Source organism: Anser brachyrhynchus (assembly GCF_964034855.1).
Source record: "Anser brachyrhynchus genome assembly, chromosome: 17".
Taxonomy (NCBI): domain Eukaryota; kingdom Metazoa; phylum Chordata; class Aves; order Anseriformes; family Anatidae; genus Anser; species Anser brachyrhynchus.
The window spans coordinates 10464255-10480792 of NC_137710.1; the positions used below are offsets into that span (position 1 = coordinate 10464255).

The 16538-nt window shown below is 46.9% G+C and overlaps 1 protein-coding gene across 11 annotated transcripts in view; it reads right to left on the bottom strand.

Moving 5' to 3' along the window:
- Positions 1-1105: 1105 nt before the first annotated feature.
- ADORA2A (adenosine A2a receptor) overlaps positions 1106-16538 on the bottom strand; it is a 29795-nt gene continuing 14362 nt past the window's right edge. For all 11 annotated transcript variants that reach the window (XM_080560093.1, XM_080560092.1, XM_080560089.1 and 8 more), the window contains 2 exons: positions 14048-14935; positions 1106-7231 (listed from right to left, as the gene is read on the bottom strand). In XM_080560093.1, coding sequence (XP_080416219.1) covers positions 6271-7231; positions 14048-14397 — 1311 coding nt within the window. In that variant the 5' untranslated portion in view covers positions 14398-14935 and the 3' untranslated portion in view covers positions 1106-6270. The remainder of the gene's footprint in view (positions 7232-14047; positions 14936-16538) is intronic.

Consider the following 16538-nt stretch of genomic DNA (forward strand, 5'->3'; position numbering starts at 1 on the left):
ATCAAGCTGTATTGTCCCTCAGCTCAGGCTACAGCAAAGGCCCTGAAAAGTCTAGTTTCTCTGGGTGACCAAGCCAAGGTGTAGATCTCTGAACTTAGATTTCCAGATGAGGCCAATTGTGTAGTTAAACTGGGAGCTCTCTCTGTTCTTCCAAGTGCTCGCTTTCTTCCCTGGGCCAGGTATGGCCATTGTTCCCCCGCAGCTCCTGCAGACACCCATTGTTCCTCCCAGCTCCTGGCCTTTGATGCTGCAGAACAAAACGCACAGTGTTTGTGAAAGAAGGGAAAAAAATCAAAAAGCTTTTCAATTACACAGTTGGTTGAACAGCTCAGGCACAGCTGGCTGCAGAGCACCAGGGTGCCAGCACCTCTCCATGAACCAGGGCCTCCAGCCCAGCTGCAAAGGGAACTGAAAGAGGGAATGACCAGTAGCTGATGGTTATCTGGTGAACTTTCATTTCAACGCTTCCCAATTCCAAATGCTCCTGGATCACACAGACCTTCACTAACCTCCCCACACACATTTAGTAGCTGCCAGCTGTGAAAAGCTGGAAATTGTTCCTGCTGCTTCTTGTCAACATTGGCCTGAGAGGCACCACAGTAGCATTTAAATTCACTGCCTCCATTTCCAGACTAATCTGGCTATCAGGCTGGGGCTAGCTCAGTCTGAGCAGCATTGGCAGACAGGACAGAGGGCTGAAGTAGCTGTGGTGTTACAGTGATGTCTGATGTGTGGAAGGAGAGCCAAAGGGATGAGATGTTCCAGTCACAGCTGGCGAGGTAGTGTTGTGCTCCAGGTATCTCCTCCAGGTCCCACTATGTAATGCTACTGTTTCTGCTGCTGCAGTGTTCTGGGCAAACACAGTGCTCTACCTTGTGTTCAGTACGCAGCTGTAAACTTTTATGGCCAAGATGACAGATCCCAGGACGTCAGGGATGTTGCAGGGCTTCCAGTTACCTGAGTCAATGTTAACATCTTCAGCAAAAGAACAGGTAGTGCCAGGGATAGATCTATGGAAAAAAGCTAATAAAATAATAAAAAAAAAGTATTTACAAAACAGGGTCAGCCAGCAGAATCTTCCTTGGACAAATACACTCACACTCTCTTTTACAAATATATTTTATTATTTTAATGCTTATTAAGAAATGTAACCAAGACAGACTCAGCAGCACCAGTGGCTCCTCACTGCCCAGCAGTCTGATGACTTCACAGATATGAAAATTTCACAGATTCAAAACAAACAAATAAAAAAAACAACTTTGGTCAATGCACTTTAAATACATATGCATGCACAGATTCTCCCACCCCTTTCCCTCCCCTCCCACTGGTAACTGACAAACAGAGGGAAAACAACAACTATATTCATAAAACATTTAAATTAAAAGAGTAAGTGTTTCCTAGTGACAGCGTGTGCAGCAGGGTGTTCATAGTGTCTTGACTCACAGACCAGAGAGACAACTGCTCCACAGGACGGGGGCAGGAATACCAGCTCCTGGGACAGAACGAGGGAAGCGAAGGATGTTCTCAGATCAACAGGTTCCAGTCTTGAATTCAACGCATGCTTGTGTTAAGAGTCCCAGCAGACGAATAAGACAGGGAGTTACACAGAACACTGTCCCCTTTTGGGGATTCTCAATCTGTTAGGTTCAGTCACCTCTCATGCAAACAAGGAACTGGTGTGATTTTAGTTACTCTTGATGTGCTTTACTGCAAAGAAGGCCAAAAGCTCAGGGCTAGAAAGACAAAGCTCCTTGGTCTTTCTCAGAGCAGTCTGATGCCCAGAACAGATCAGGAGAGAACTGACTATTAGGCAGCTAAACCTACCAAACACCACTAGAGAGTATCATGCAGATTTAATGCACCACAGCAATTACAGCATGCTTGTCCTTCCCACAAAACACAGCTGAACTGATGAGGGGGAGAGGGGGGTGTTACTGCTCATGGTCATGAAGCAGAAGGGCTTTTGTTACACCTGAACGCACTCATGAAATGAGACAACGCATCTGAAAATGAGATAATCCAGGAAAAATCTCTCTACCTCAGTCATATATAGACCAGACAAAGTCAACCCTCTGCAGATATCGGGGCAAGGCTGCCTCTCTGCCGTGACCCCGAGGAGCCATGAGACCACGCATCCCTTCCAGAGTCCTTCCTCAGCAAGTCATGCCCTGGGCTCATGCCAGCTCCACTCCCCTGAGACTATCTGTGCAATCCCCAGCTCCTCCCAGCACATTCCCACTCCCCCGAAATCCTCCCAAGCACATACCCTACAAATCCTCCTTCCCCACCAATATTTCCCATCTAACCCTAACACTCCAGTCTGCTCTCACACCTTGAGACCTTCCTACATCCTCCAGCATCCTCTGGAGCTTCTTTTCAAAGAACGATCAAAGATTCAGACTACTCCACGTAACTCCCAAGCTCATCTGCACAATAAGCTCACAAACACCAGTTGGGTCCAGTGGCAAGTCCTTTCTGTCTACAGCAACCCCAACTGTCCTACTATGACCCTTTGCTAGTGCCCTCTGTCAAACAAGCATCAGCCTCTTTCTCCTCTCACTCAGCTCTGTTCAAGAGCTGCAGTCCAAGCTTGCACAGAGCTTTGAGATACTGCTGATCCAAGAGGAAACTGCAGGACAAAGCTGTAAGTGCATTTGCACACACAAAAAGCAGTTCCCCATAGAGAAGACAGACCTAAGAAGAACTCTTGATAAAATTACTCCTGGCAACTGATCAGAATTTTACTTTCTCCAAAACCCTATAAAGCAAATAAACCCTGGAGCCTAAGAGTCTCAAGGGAATGCTGAAATTCATGGAATGCCCTCACACCAAATGAGGAACCACTTCTCTCTATGGGTTGTGAGCCATTTTTAGTAACATGTTCCAATTCAATGAAATTAGCCTCTTTTTACCCCAGCTCTTCCTTTTTGGACCCACTGCACCTTGGATTCCCAAAGAGATCTTCTCTAGCCTCTCCTGATGGTCACCTCATTCTTCCTTTCGTCTTGTTACTGTCTTTGCTTATCGAGAACAGTTATTTCATTAGCTACATCTTCAGCTAGGAAGAAAATGGGGATATGAGTGGGAGGTTAGGAAAAAATTATTTAACTTTTTAAAATGATCCTTGCCCTGTGTGGTTTGGCAGAGGTACTTCTCTTAAGACTGGAGGGCACTGGCAGAAGGAGAAAAGAGCAGACTTCATTCATAGGACCTTAAAACTTCTTTTTTTTAAAAAAGGATGGAAGCCTTGAAATCACGATCCCTAGGAAACAAATAAGAATTCCAAAATTCTGTTCAAAAGGTTCATGCTCCCCCTCCAACAACTGCTTTGGAAACATCTTCTGAAGGTCCATCTCAGACATATGTTTGCCAGAAGGCACACAGCATGTGGCGCAATTGGCCATTCTTCCTTCCTGTGACTAGACTTCCAATTCTATATAAAACATGCTGCCTCCTTACACCCTCCTCCTACACACATCCCCTGGCCCCTTCACATACCCTTTTCATTTCACATCTAGATCGCTACTGTTGAAAGGGACTGGACACACTTGGGGGGCACATCAATCAGTGAGACAGAAACTGATTTCAAGACATCTGGAAACGCAAAGTGAGTGAGCATGGCGATCTGGTTGGGCAGGAAAGTTTTCCAGAAAGACAATCTTAAGTGTGTCACATCAACATAGATCAATTTGATTCTTGGGGCAAGCAAGCAAGCAAGCAACTCCCATAATTGAGTGCGAAGAAGCACAGGAAACAATAGAAAGCAACCAACCTACATCAGCTGTTGAAAGTCTGATGCAACATGGCATAAAATATCCCTTTACAATGGCAACTAAAGCTCAACAGGAGACACTTCTGCACTCGCGTGTGTTCCAGCACATGAGCAATGCCGGTATTTTCCCACACTTCCTTCCCTGCTCTGCTTCTTTGTGGACCTAATTGTTATTGACATGAATACCGGATGTAATCTTGTGTTATTCTTAGAAACATTTCAGCTCCCAGCTGAGGCCCAAAGAGTTCAGACCCCCACTTTTCTGACTGAATTCCTCTGCTGCTGTTTCAGGAGGCCAGAGGAGTCATCCCGTACACAACCTACAGAAATATTCCATCAAGACCGAGAGTAACAAGACTCCAAAACACCCTACAAAGGAACTACCTGCAATGTCAGTCACAGAGAAATAGCTTAGTGTTTGTTAGTGGTGCTGGAGTGATAATCCACTCCTCTGACGTTAAGACTACGTGGAACAGCCGTGCCAAGAAAGCAGCGATTCAGCTGAACTGTGGAGTCTATTGTTCTTCATACTTGCCTGTCTTCCTGCTAAGGATGGGGGTGGCAACCACATCTTCTTATCCATCTCACAGTAAGCTTTGTGGTAGCCTAGAGCAGTTACATACTTGAGCACATTCAACATTCTAAACCACTCCCCACCTTCATGAAGACAGACTGGTAAAAAAGAAAAGCTTCTTCAAATAAAACTGACTTTCATTTTAATACTTCACAATATTTAAAATAAACATGGAACGAGAACACACAAACCTAATGTGCTCTTCCCCAAATATCAAAATTCAGTTCCCCTTTCCTTCCTGAAAATGAGACTATTTGGGTTCTGAAACATTAGTGGAGGGACATGAGGAGGACCCAGGGTTGTGGGCTGATAACTCTGACGTTTTCAGCTATGGAAAAAGTCCAGATCCCTGGAATTACCAGACTTCTAGCCTTCTTGTAGGACCATGTCTAGTAGGACTTGCCTGTCTCCCCAGAAGGCTAGTGGCATTGGGCATGGAATATTTGTCCTTGAAATAAAGACTGGACAAGATTTAGGTAGAATACAAGCTAGCATGGCACTCTGCCATCCTTGAGCTACCACAAGTGATACTGATAGAGCTAACAAGTGATACAGGAAGTTACCAAACCACTGTGAAACTGCTCTACAACAAAGCATATCAGTGCATACCTTTGCTGCAGAAGATTTGCCTCTCTCTTACACAGACTACTGTAGTTTCTAAGCAGATTTCCGCTACTACTGATTGCTGCCAGCTCCTCAGAGTAGGAGCATCTTCTAATCAGACAGACCCAGATCTGCTGGCCTCTGCACATCAGGCTTCACAGTAAAGCACATCAGGAAACAACTGAAATCACAGGAGAAAAGGTGTTCAAATAGAGCTCGTGGGGATTCCAGAATTAAGTAATAGGTATGTCCCATCCCACGTTGCCTTCCTCCCCCCTACCCTCAAAAAAAAGAGAAAACAAATCCCATCCCACAGCATTTTGAGTGAGGATGAAAACTTAGGACCACGGAGATAATTTGCATTCTGGGATCCCAGGACAAGCATAGACACAGAGGGAAAAAGCAGTAGCCAGACAGTGCCCACCAGCCTGCGGACACCTCCCTCCTGATAGCTCCCCACACCACCTTGGGGCACGACCAGCCCTGGTAACACAGCCCACTGCAAGGTCGAGCACCATGTCCTGCTAACAGCCCTTTTGCTAAGGGAACTCCATATTACGGTCTCTGTTTTCATTATTTGTTTGACAGAGTGGAGAGCTATGAGGTTATATTTGTCTTGTGCATCTGGAACACTGAGCGCTCAGGGAATGAATATGAGTTCTTGCCCATCTTTATAACTTAACATAATGGAATCTAAACAAGACAAGAAAAAGTGTCCAAGCAACCTGTTGCAGTATAAGCTTTAAAAACACGAACTGAAAGACAAAATGTCATAGTTGAAGGTATCCAAAGTTCCTCTCAGGTAAATTCCTCCTCCAAACAGCTGCTGGCATCCTTCCTGACCAATAGATGTTGCTATCCTCCTTCCATTTTTTCAGGGCCAAATAATTGGAGGCCCCTCCCTGTTGCTCCTTGCAATTAAGTGAATACTTCCAGCCATGGTTTTATTTCTGTTGGTAAAGACAGCAAAACTGACGTACAACCACAGACACACAGTACAGCATAACGTTATGATATGCTCTGCATCATGAGAGTCTCCCAGTGCCGACCTTGGAATGCCATCTTTGACCTTGGCACTGCTCTTGATGACAGGTCAGTGATGGGTAGCGTGTCTCTCCTTTCTTAGTCCACTTCGATGGTCTCTTGGCTTTTCTCCAGTCTAGTATTTAGGGTCCTCCCAAGAGTCCTGGGTAAGGACCCCTTTCTCCACAGCAATCTGAATACACACCTCTCCCCCCGCCCCCCAGACTCCCTTTCTGCCATGGCAGAGGCCACCCATGGAAAATAAAATAATTCTACCAGGAAGACTTCAAAGGACTCATCAGGAAACATCAGCTGCTGTGAAGGCTGTGCTTTCTAGATCCGAGTAAGACACCTGGGCATCAATTAGCTCTTCGCTGTGAAGCTGCCTGTTCATGCATGCATCTGAGAGAATTCCATTCCTGCAGGAATGCGGGAGATGCCCATTCGTCTCCATGTCCAGAGCATTCCCATTCTGGTGCCATTCCAAGACAGCTTTGCATTTGTTCAAGTCCTGCTTTTCAGGATCCCTGGGAATCTCCCCATTGGTGTATACCTCTAACGCATACTCACTGATTCGTATGCTGGCATTCTCGCCGTCCCCGCCATGGGTCGAAGTCCTAATGCTGGCTGTTCCTGCCTTGAACTGCTCCTTCCTGCCCAGGATATGCTGGCTGATGATTTTGCGGAAGGTGTATCGGAACTCTCTGATCCGGTAGGCATAAATTAGAGGATTTACCACTGAGTTGGCATGAGACAGGATAATGGCCAGATACATCAGCCAGAGGGGAGCATGGGCACAATTAGGGCAAAAAAGGGTGAAACAGTTAATAATATGTAGTGGAAGCCAACAGACTGCAAACAATCCAACAATGATGGCTAAAGACTTGGCCGCGTGGACTTCCTTCTGCAAAGTGGAGCGTGAGCGCTCCCCGTGTACCATCTTGTTCTCCATCTGCTTGAGCTGTCGCCGGGCTGCCATGAAGATTTTCAAGTAGATACCAAACATGAGGAGGAGGGGCAACAATACGCAGGCAAAGAAGTTGTAGTAGACCATGTACTCCATGGTGACCACTGCCTCAAATAGGCACACCACCATACTGTTGCTGCAGTTGATGGGAGAGGACTTATTAGTACCCAGCTCTTCAACCTGGGAGCGCTTGTGCCACCCTAGCATTGGTGTCAAGCCAATGATGAAAGATAACACCCAGCAGATGGCAATGATACCTTTGGCTCGAGAGCCAGTCACCAAGCCATTGTACCTAGAAAGCAGAGGAAAAAATGGGAATTACACCAATATCATTCAACAAGCCCCTGACACACAAACAACGGCCCAGTGCCCCAGAAGACAGCAAGAAAGGGCACATGCTTCTTCAGATGGGTCTTTGAACTGCTGTGCAGAACCCACCCAGCACAGCATGGACTCCACGGTACCACTGCATGCCGTCTATTTCCCTCCTCTTTCCTTTAGGCAGTGACTAGGCTACAGAAAAGCAAGGAAATTAACATAGCTTTCATCCGTGTACCTCCAACTCCACCATCCCACTTGGCTATGCACATGGATCTCACAGCCTGGATAACTGGCAACACTGCTCTGACTCTTGATGGTAAAAATTGCCCTGGCTCCTTCACCGAAGGCTGAGGTACCTCCTCCTTTGTGCCAAGGGAACAGGCTTCTAGCAGAGAACTGCTTGGCCTGTCTCGCAGTTGATCTGCAAGCCGAACGACACCAAAGAACTTGGAGGCACAGGGCTGCTGGCCCCACGTCCACGTTCAGGTGGGCTCTGAGGAAGTATGTTGGTGAGTGAACTGCAGAGGCCAGGCTGGCGTTCCCTTGCACAGCACCTCTGCCCCACAACAGCATCTTCAAGGAGTCCAAGAAGTCATCACTAAACTTCCTTAAAGAACAGAGACAAGGCCAGCAGTTTCCCTCAGCAGCCCAGAAAGCTGACGCTGTGTCAGTTCCTCATAAAATCGAGCTAAGGACAGTGCTCTGACTACTGCAATGCACACACCGAAGGCAACTTCAGTGATGAGGATATTGACACGCCTCGATCAAGCCTGTGCTCCTAGCAACAAATCCTCCAAGATCTGCTGAAAGAGCTGGTAAGCAACACGGTAAGAACCTGACAGTGCAGCCAGAGCCCTCAGTTTGTTGCAAACATCAGCCAGTTCCCAAGGCCTCACAGGTTACCGTGAGCCTTGAGCCAACTCCACCAGTTCTTCTCTCTAAAAACCTAAATCAAGGCAACTGTTTGACATTTCAATGCAATTTCCTTTACTTGGTAATGCTCAGCATGGAAAGCAGATAGCTGGATTCCCACATTGTCCAGTGTGGGTCCCACACTGTGTTTGACCCCATGTGTCCGCAGGCAGACCACAGCAGCTCCGGTCTCCCAGTGTTTATCCAGCGCTCCTTCTCCCTCCGTCCCCAGAATCCTCTCAGCAAATAAACATTTTTTCCCTCCAACAAGCCATAGAAATCTTTCCGTGTCTTAATGAAATAGTGAATCCCACAGGTTCATGCTCCTACCCCAATGCCAGTTCAAAACAAAGGCGGGGAGGTGCTGCTTTCTCTGGGCACAGCACAGAACGGAGATCACACACACACTTGAAATCCCTGCCGAAGGACCTTGGGAAAGCTTGGCTCCACACATGACCTGGCAGGCCTGAGTCTCCTTTCCGCAACTGCATTTCCAAATTGGAAAAGGAGGAGCGGGTGAGGGAGTCAACCACACAATTCCCAGCACCCAAAATACATTTAAGTCCACCTTCCCGAAATCAGGCAGGGATTCAGCCAATCCTGGGAAACGAGAAGGTTTCTCCAGCAAGTGGTGGGTCCTGATCAATGCCTAGGGGTGGCTCAGGGCAAAGCATGGATGGTAGCAGAGAAGCTGCTTACATTCAGAGCTAATCAACACAGCAAAACAGCATCTGTGCTTTGAAAAGAACACTTGGGGAGCAAGAGGTTGGCCGAAGGCACTTGAAGCTTGGAAAAAAAAAAAATCACAAAACCATGCAGCCCTGGAATTGGCTACATCTTGTCAGAGGAATTTTGAAATTGTGCAGCTGTTATCCCACGACTAGAGATGTCCCTTCCCTTCCACTAAAAATACATTCATTACTGCTCCAGGCAAACAACACCCCCCCCCCCGCCCCCCCCCCCCCCCCCCCCCCCGCCCAGCTTCTCCCTCCCTCCCTCTTACCCTCTGGGGATTCCCATGCAACAAACTTTACAGAGCTTAGGAACAGCACTTAACCCAAGCAGCCTGCTGCTTTCCAGCTGTGGTGTGTCGCGCTGGCAGCGGGAACTCTCAGCCCATCAGTGCATTTCCATAACGCCTTGCTCAGTATCTCCAAGAGTTAAGAGTGAAAGCTCACAGCATCTAGTGACAGTGTGTGGCACTATGCTGGACAGGAACCCACTGAGGAGTGTCCCTTCACTTGGGAGAGCTTCATTTCTAGGACCTGCACTAGACATTGCCGGCTGACCTGGCTGAGGTTGGGTTACTGCTGGACGGACTTTCCTGGCTGCCTTCTGTCTGCCCACTCAGAGAGCTCCCCAGGCTGGCATTGAGGAGTTTGTGTTCTTGGTTAGATGCCTGCCCAGGCTCACAGCAGCCAGGTCAAAGCTGCTCTCTGTACTCCCAGTGCTGCACAGCTCCACGTGGTAAGCGCAGGGCTTTCGGGAAGCTTCACATATAGCGTGGCACCCCTATGGAGGGGGCGCAGCCTGCCAAAAGGAGCTGCTCACACCTACAGCCTGTGTTCTGCATAACTGGTGAGTGGCTTTGTAGCATGTCTGATGTGTCCAGACAGCACTGAACTGTCTGTGCACAAGCGCTTCTTGTGCTTCATGGTTTTTAACAAATCATTATGAACGCTGTTCACTGGGCACATCCCCCCAGCGCCCCATGCAGCTGCAGTCACAGGGGGCAAACAGGAGGAGGATATTCTGTCCCTCCTACATGTATCTGGAAATGAGATGCTGACAGTCCCAGATCACCTAGGAAATCTTGAGCAAGAAACCAAACCCAGACCTACTCATGCACCACCTAAACAACTCTTTCCCATGACTCTCAGTCAAGAAACTTCCTCCCATTATCAGGTGTAACTGATACTGGTGCATGACTACACTGGGGGGACAGGCTGGGGGGGTGTCCCACAGACGGGCACAGGGCTCCCAGCAGCAGCAGGCAGGCACTGTGCTGTCGCTCACAGCACAACCAGCTCCCAGACTAAAACCTTGGCAGCAGTAAGTTCCACTCGAAGCCACAAACAAATAACACTGCTTTTAAAGCCATGTCCATGGTTGCTCAAAGGAAGAAGTGAATTATTCTTTCATATTAGGCTGGATCTGGCCAAAATCTGCTTGACAAGATATGAGCACATGTAGGAAATGCTTGGTGTAAGGTCAAAAGGCTTATGGTGAGCAGGGAAAGACAGAAGTCCAGTGGCACTCAAAGCAGCAATGAAACATTAAGTCACCAATTCACTGAATCAGATGCTCAGATAGGCCCATTTGAGAAAGCAAACCCTGAGAATTAAAGGAAATGCTGTAACAGACTGTTCTCAGTACAAAGGTCCCTTCTGAGTCCTAGACTTTATTTGAGGCTTTTATCCATCTCTCCAGTTCTTCCCACCCGACTTAGAGAAGGCAATTCTTCACGTCCAGCTCCCTTAGCCCCTGGCAGAAAAGCAACCTGTCACCCCACTGCCAACCCAGGGCTGCAATTTCAGTCCCCACTACATGGGATAAATCTGACCCAACGCTCCAAGTGTCAGGGAGCTGCACCTTAACAATGCTTTCCCAGACAAGCATCCCAGAGTCATCTCTGAAGTACCTTCCAACAGAGGAAAAGCTCTCCACGTCAGCAAGTTACTGTAGCTGGCACCAAACAACAAGCACATGGATTTATGCCTCAGGTGAGCACGTGAAGCCAGCACACAGAGCAAGCAGCAATCTAAGAAAACTTTTCCATTTGGCTGCAGGAAGAACGACTCCTCTCTTTCCAGTGCTTCAGAGCTACCTGTCCTTCACCACGGGAATACCTGCACCGCAAGTGCATGCACGAGAGCACGTGGCTGGGCACAGTGCCCTCGCAGCATTTCCTGGCACCAAAGAGCCTGGAAAGTGGCAATTGTTCTCAGCCCATGACTTCATCCTGGAGCTCCGACTCACAGCCAGTTTTGTTCAGAACACCCAGGGGTTTTATATCAGTGACTGCAGATTTTCAGGTACCTGCCATGTTAGAGAGACACTTTGTATTTAATCCTACACTGAACAATGGCTCGGACTCACTTCCTCGGGAGCGCTTTACTGCCACTTGCAGAGTGTTACACTTGTATTAAACCTGGCAGCATTCTGCAAAGCATTTGAGAACTTTCAGAAAGTTTTTCAAATTCTGCACAATGTTTTAATTATTTGAAAGGCAGAACCCATAAGACATTCACTAAATAGTGTTTTTGTTTTTCTTTGTATGTTTACATTTTTAGCTATGCGTACCTTTCCTCTCTGCAATTTTTTGGGAAAGGTTCATTTTATCCACAGAAAAATCATTCCACACATAACACCAGTTATTTACTGAGGTATCCAACACTAAGCAGAATCAGAAATCCCACTCTTGTTTCCTTAATACTTACAGTTTATTTGTGTGGGAATAGGTATCCATTGAGACGTGGTTATCTTTCTTAGGACAAATCAGATATGAAACAGTTAAAGAAGAAAAAAATAGGTTTGGCCCTTTTTTGTTTCTCTAGAATACACAAAGGAAGTCTGTCTATTTTTAAGAGCATTTATCGAATGAATATTGGGAATGCCTCTTGTTACCTTTTCTGTCCTCTGTAAAGAGAGAAGTATTCCCAGACATTAAAGGATGGGGCAAAAGCATTGCATCCTTAGTGGCAGAATTTTCCTTCCAATCATTTGACGCACTTTTGAGACAATCAGGTGTTAGAAAAAGCAAAAAAAAGGATGTGAGCAGTCTGAATCATACCTCATTTCCCTCTTCAGCTAATCAGCTTTCACTTTCTCAGTATGTCAGAACCTATAAATCTAACGTTCGTTCATCCATAAATTCTTCTGAGGAAAACGGAATTGACAACTTCTTCATTCCTACTGTAAAAGGACAAACCAGTACAGGACAAGGAGGGGGAGGAACCCATGGATCTACCTGTCGGTTTCTGCATCCAATAAACTCCATGATTTCTGGGGTGGAAAAGGGTGTGTTCTGTTTTTTCAAAAACAAAATAGTGAAACAGGTACACTGCCCAGCACTGGTGCAGTCATATTTTACTAAAAGACTCTACTGTGTCTATTCCAGGAAATTAAACTGCAAAGACAATATAATTAGAATAGTACCAAAAATGGGCAGAAATCCAGATTTTTAAAATCCTTTTCCTGGCAAGTTATCCTCTTAACAATATGAATGCTTAAACCGTCAGCAAAAGTTTTCAGAGTTAACTTATGAGAGATGAATTAAAGACATCAGACCTTTTCAAAATCATTTCAGACGCAAGCTACCAAAGGCTTCTCTACACGTTTCTTTGTACTATTTATCAGTAGTGTATGAACTGAAAACGTCTATCTGTAGAAACGCAAAAAAGCGGAGACAGTTGAATTTACAGGTATATTGATAGAGCTTTCCTCTGCAATGGAATGGAATTGTTATTCCTTACAACTGCCTTAAAGCAGAGGCTGTAACACTTAAAACTGTAAGCTTGGAAGCCAACAATTAACGGTAACGTTAGAGCAGCACAAGCATGCTGGGACAAGCCTTCAGGAAAGACTATGCTGCACTGGTCCACATGGAAAGGTAATCTCCGCAGCCCTGGGGAAAAGAATGCTTTCTATTTTTGAATGGGAGGTCTGCGTTCATCAACATAAGTGCTGGATGACCAAAATATTCACAGGAGACAAAACCAGACTGGACAGCTTGACACACGTGATTTAAACTTGACAAGAGCAAGGAGATCCAAAACCTCAAAATTGAGAGCATAATAATCGGAAATTTGTTCTGTTTTTGCAGCTACATTTCTTTTTCAGCAGAATAGGAAGCAAGTCTCTCCATTTGTGAGAGCACGCTGCATCCTCCTAAGGATGAGAGAGGAAGGAAGGAGACTCCTGTACGCTCTGCCAGCACTGGCCTCTCCTGGGGCTCTCTCTGCATCTTTCAAGCTTGTTGAACAACTTGCAAGCGTTGTCACAAAGCCTTCAAACCCAGCCCACAACACGCAGGCAGACGTACCCCATCACAAAGTGCTTCTGGGAGACGGAACTGAGTAGCTGCCCCTGTGCGTGCAGCAAAACTTCCCCTTGTCCCACATCAGCCTCCCTGGTTGCACACCAAGTAGCAGCCAGTCTTATTCAGCTTTCAAGCTCTAGTGTTTAAATGTCCTTCTATTCCTTTAAACTCCAGGCTGGAGAGCACAGAATAACCACCTTCAGGGCTGGAGTGGGGACAAGCTCCTGCCTAGGCCTAACACACACTTCGCTTGCAGATGCGGCTGGAGTTAGTCCAAGTCTTCCTAGCTTCCTCATGGCATGCTGCCTCTCCTCCCTTCACATTAAATGGACCCAAAGGGAAAATCCCCATCCATACCCTCCTACAAGCCTGCTCCACCAGCTGCAGGCAGTCCCCTGTTCTCCCCAGTAGGAAGAAGACAAGCTGACCTCAATCCCTTTTCTGTCCCCACCACGTATTGTTCTAGCTCCACTTTCCCACTGCGATCCTTCCGGTGCTGCTGGCCCTGGCTCAGAGCACAGGTTATTGAGGTTATAGCACGATCCTGTCTAAATATGGAACAGCAGCTCCTAGGCAGCACCGCTGCAAAGCCAGGGACACAGGCTGTGTGAGATCAGGGAAAAACAGGAAAAAGAAATGACCAGAAAATCCAGCAACCAAGGTAGGCCCCTAGAAACATGGGTTTTGCTCCCCACCCGCCAAATTACAAGGGAAAAAGCAATGCTGCTCATTTAACTTTCCCCTCCTCAGCCCACCTCCAGATCTGCTGCTTTTAGTGATGCTTGTTCCTCACCACGATACCCCCCTCTGCCTCCCAGCCCATCCCGTGCTTACCTGAGGGGTATGCGGATTGCAATGATTCTGTCGATGGCGATAGCGAGGAGGCTGAAGATGGAGCTCTGAGTCAAGACCAGGACGAAGCAGGCAATGAAGAGGCAGCCATAGAAGAAGGCACAGAAGCCAGTGCTGATGGTGATGGCAAAGGGGATTGCCAGCACTCCCACCGCAATGTCAGCAGCAGCCAGGGACACCACGAAGTAGTTAGTGACGTTCTGCAGGTTGCTATTCAAATAGACTGCCCAGCAGACCAGGATGTTGCCCAGGATGGCCAGCACCGCAATGACCAGTTCCAGGATGATGTAAGCTATGTCTGAGAGGAAGTCTTCTTTCCCATGTACTAGCATGGTGAGAGCAACCAGGCCAACGTGAGAACGTGCCAGAAAAGCTCAGCGTTCATATCTGCAGAGCACTGAACAGCCAAGACACCTCAAAGCTGTCCAGGGTCTGAGGAGCACTCAGCTGCCAGCCAGCGAGGGTGGCTCACCCTCGCACCTTTCTCCACATGGCTGCTGAAGATCTTGGCAGGAGCAGGTGTAAAGAGAAGAAAACAGGGCCTGCTAACTCCAGCCAAGTAGATTAACCAGATGTAGAGTAATTCAAACTCCAGCAGATGAATGTACAGGAGAATACCTCATGTAGACAAACACTGCTTCCCAGGCCACAAAGTCCGGCAGGCAACACGACACAGCAAGTGTGCTGGATGGCAGCGTCACATCGGCTGTGAGTTTTTGCTTCCTGCTGACAATCACACTGCAAGTCATGGCTTCCTGTCATACCCACCTACCAGCAACATCCTCTGGTTCTCTTTTTCCCTTTTTCTGCCCAGGACTTAGGAAACGTTCTCTTCAGCTGAAGCAAACATTCGACTTCTTTTGTAGTTTCCTTTAAAAAATAATAACAACAATAAACAAACAAAAACCACATACGCTAAGTAATCAGCTCCACGGCGGAGATGGAAAAAGCAAAATCTCATTAAAGTGGCACATTAAATTGATAACGGATATTAAACAGACCTAGAAGAATACATCATTGGCAAAAGTCTCACATTTTGTCTATCCTGAAAGCTGCAGGGCCAGGCCCAAGGTTCAGGAAGGCAGTATTTCACAGTGGTGATGAGAAACAAGGGATGTTTTGTTTTCGAGGCTACCAACTGAGCTGGCACTTCAGCAGCTGCTCACTAGTCTGCCCTGAAACATGAGAGCCCCATTAATTATGCCCTGGCAAGCGCCGTGGCTGCATGGAGAAAAGGTGGAGGAGCCTTTTTACATACACCTGTCTCCTTCCGGTCCCAAACCCAGGACGTGGGCCATCACGTGCTGCCCACCCTCATGTACATTGCCACAAAGGCGTGCTGCACAAATATGCTGCTCTGCAATGACACGAACATTCATTCATTCACAAGGAGATGACACTGCTGGCATGTGTTCACTCTGTTCTCGTACCTGCTTTTTCCTCCGAGTCCACAGATAGTGAAACGCAATCAGCAGCAGGGAAAATAAATAGTTCAAGGCACCCCAGAGAGTACTTACCAGTACTCTCCTGCTGAGAACGGACACCCTCTGCAAGGGTCTCTTTAGGTTCCTCTCCTGCAACACCATCTTTTTGCTCACATAAATATTTACCCTACAGGCAAACCATTTTATTTGCTATGCCTGCATTATACTCAGCGTTTTTTTGCATCCACACATTCTGATACACTTTATAGATAAGGTCAGCTTGATTCTTCGACTACAGCCAGCCAGAAACACACCCAAGACGTACCCCTACCAGAAACACACACACAGGCACAATGCCACCAGCATCTCCTGGAGTACATGTTCACGTTCCTGCATCATACAAACAAACCTGGACTAAACGTGGTGCTGTCTGCAGGGAAATCCAATCCCTACAGCTGCCATTTCACAAGAACAGATAGACATCGTCTACATGTGCATGTGCCTCATCTGCACACTGATCTTGTGGGTCACCTCGCATCTCTGCTTTCAGACATGGGTGCGTTTCACCCCAGTTTCAGGTAAAAATATAGCAAGAGAATACAGCGCCCTAAGCTTCGTTACACAGTCAAGAGATTTGTTTGCTGTCTTACCCTGTCATTCCAGGGCGGGTTTTAAACCTCATTTAGCAGACTTTAGTAGAAATATTTTCTCACTAATTTAAGAGAACAGCAACTTGAAACATCAGAGTTGGGAGAGAGAGACATAGCACTAACTGAAAATGACTAACTCAGTTTCAGAAGCAACATGCGCTTCCAAACTGAGAGCTTTTTGGTACCTCATCCGCAGGCGACCTGCTGTGGTCTAACCCAGCAGAGTTTCATGCCTTCACAGTTCACTGTTTTGAATTCAGAAACCTAATTTCTCAGGACAAAATAAAAGGGTAAAGACAGTAATAATAAATGAAAATATGATTAACTCGTGATTCACATCTGATCTCAGGAATATAATCTAATTTTAGACCTTTCATTGATTTAGAGCTCTATTGCTAA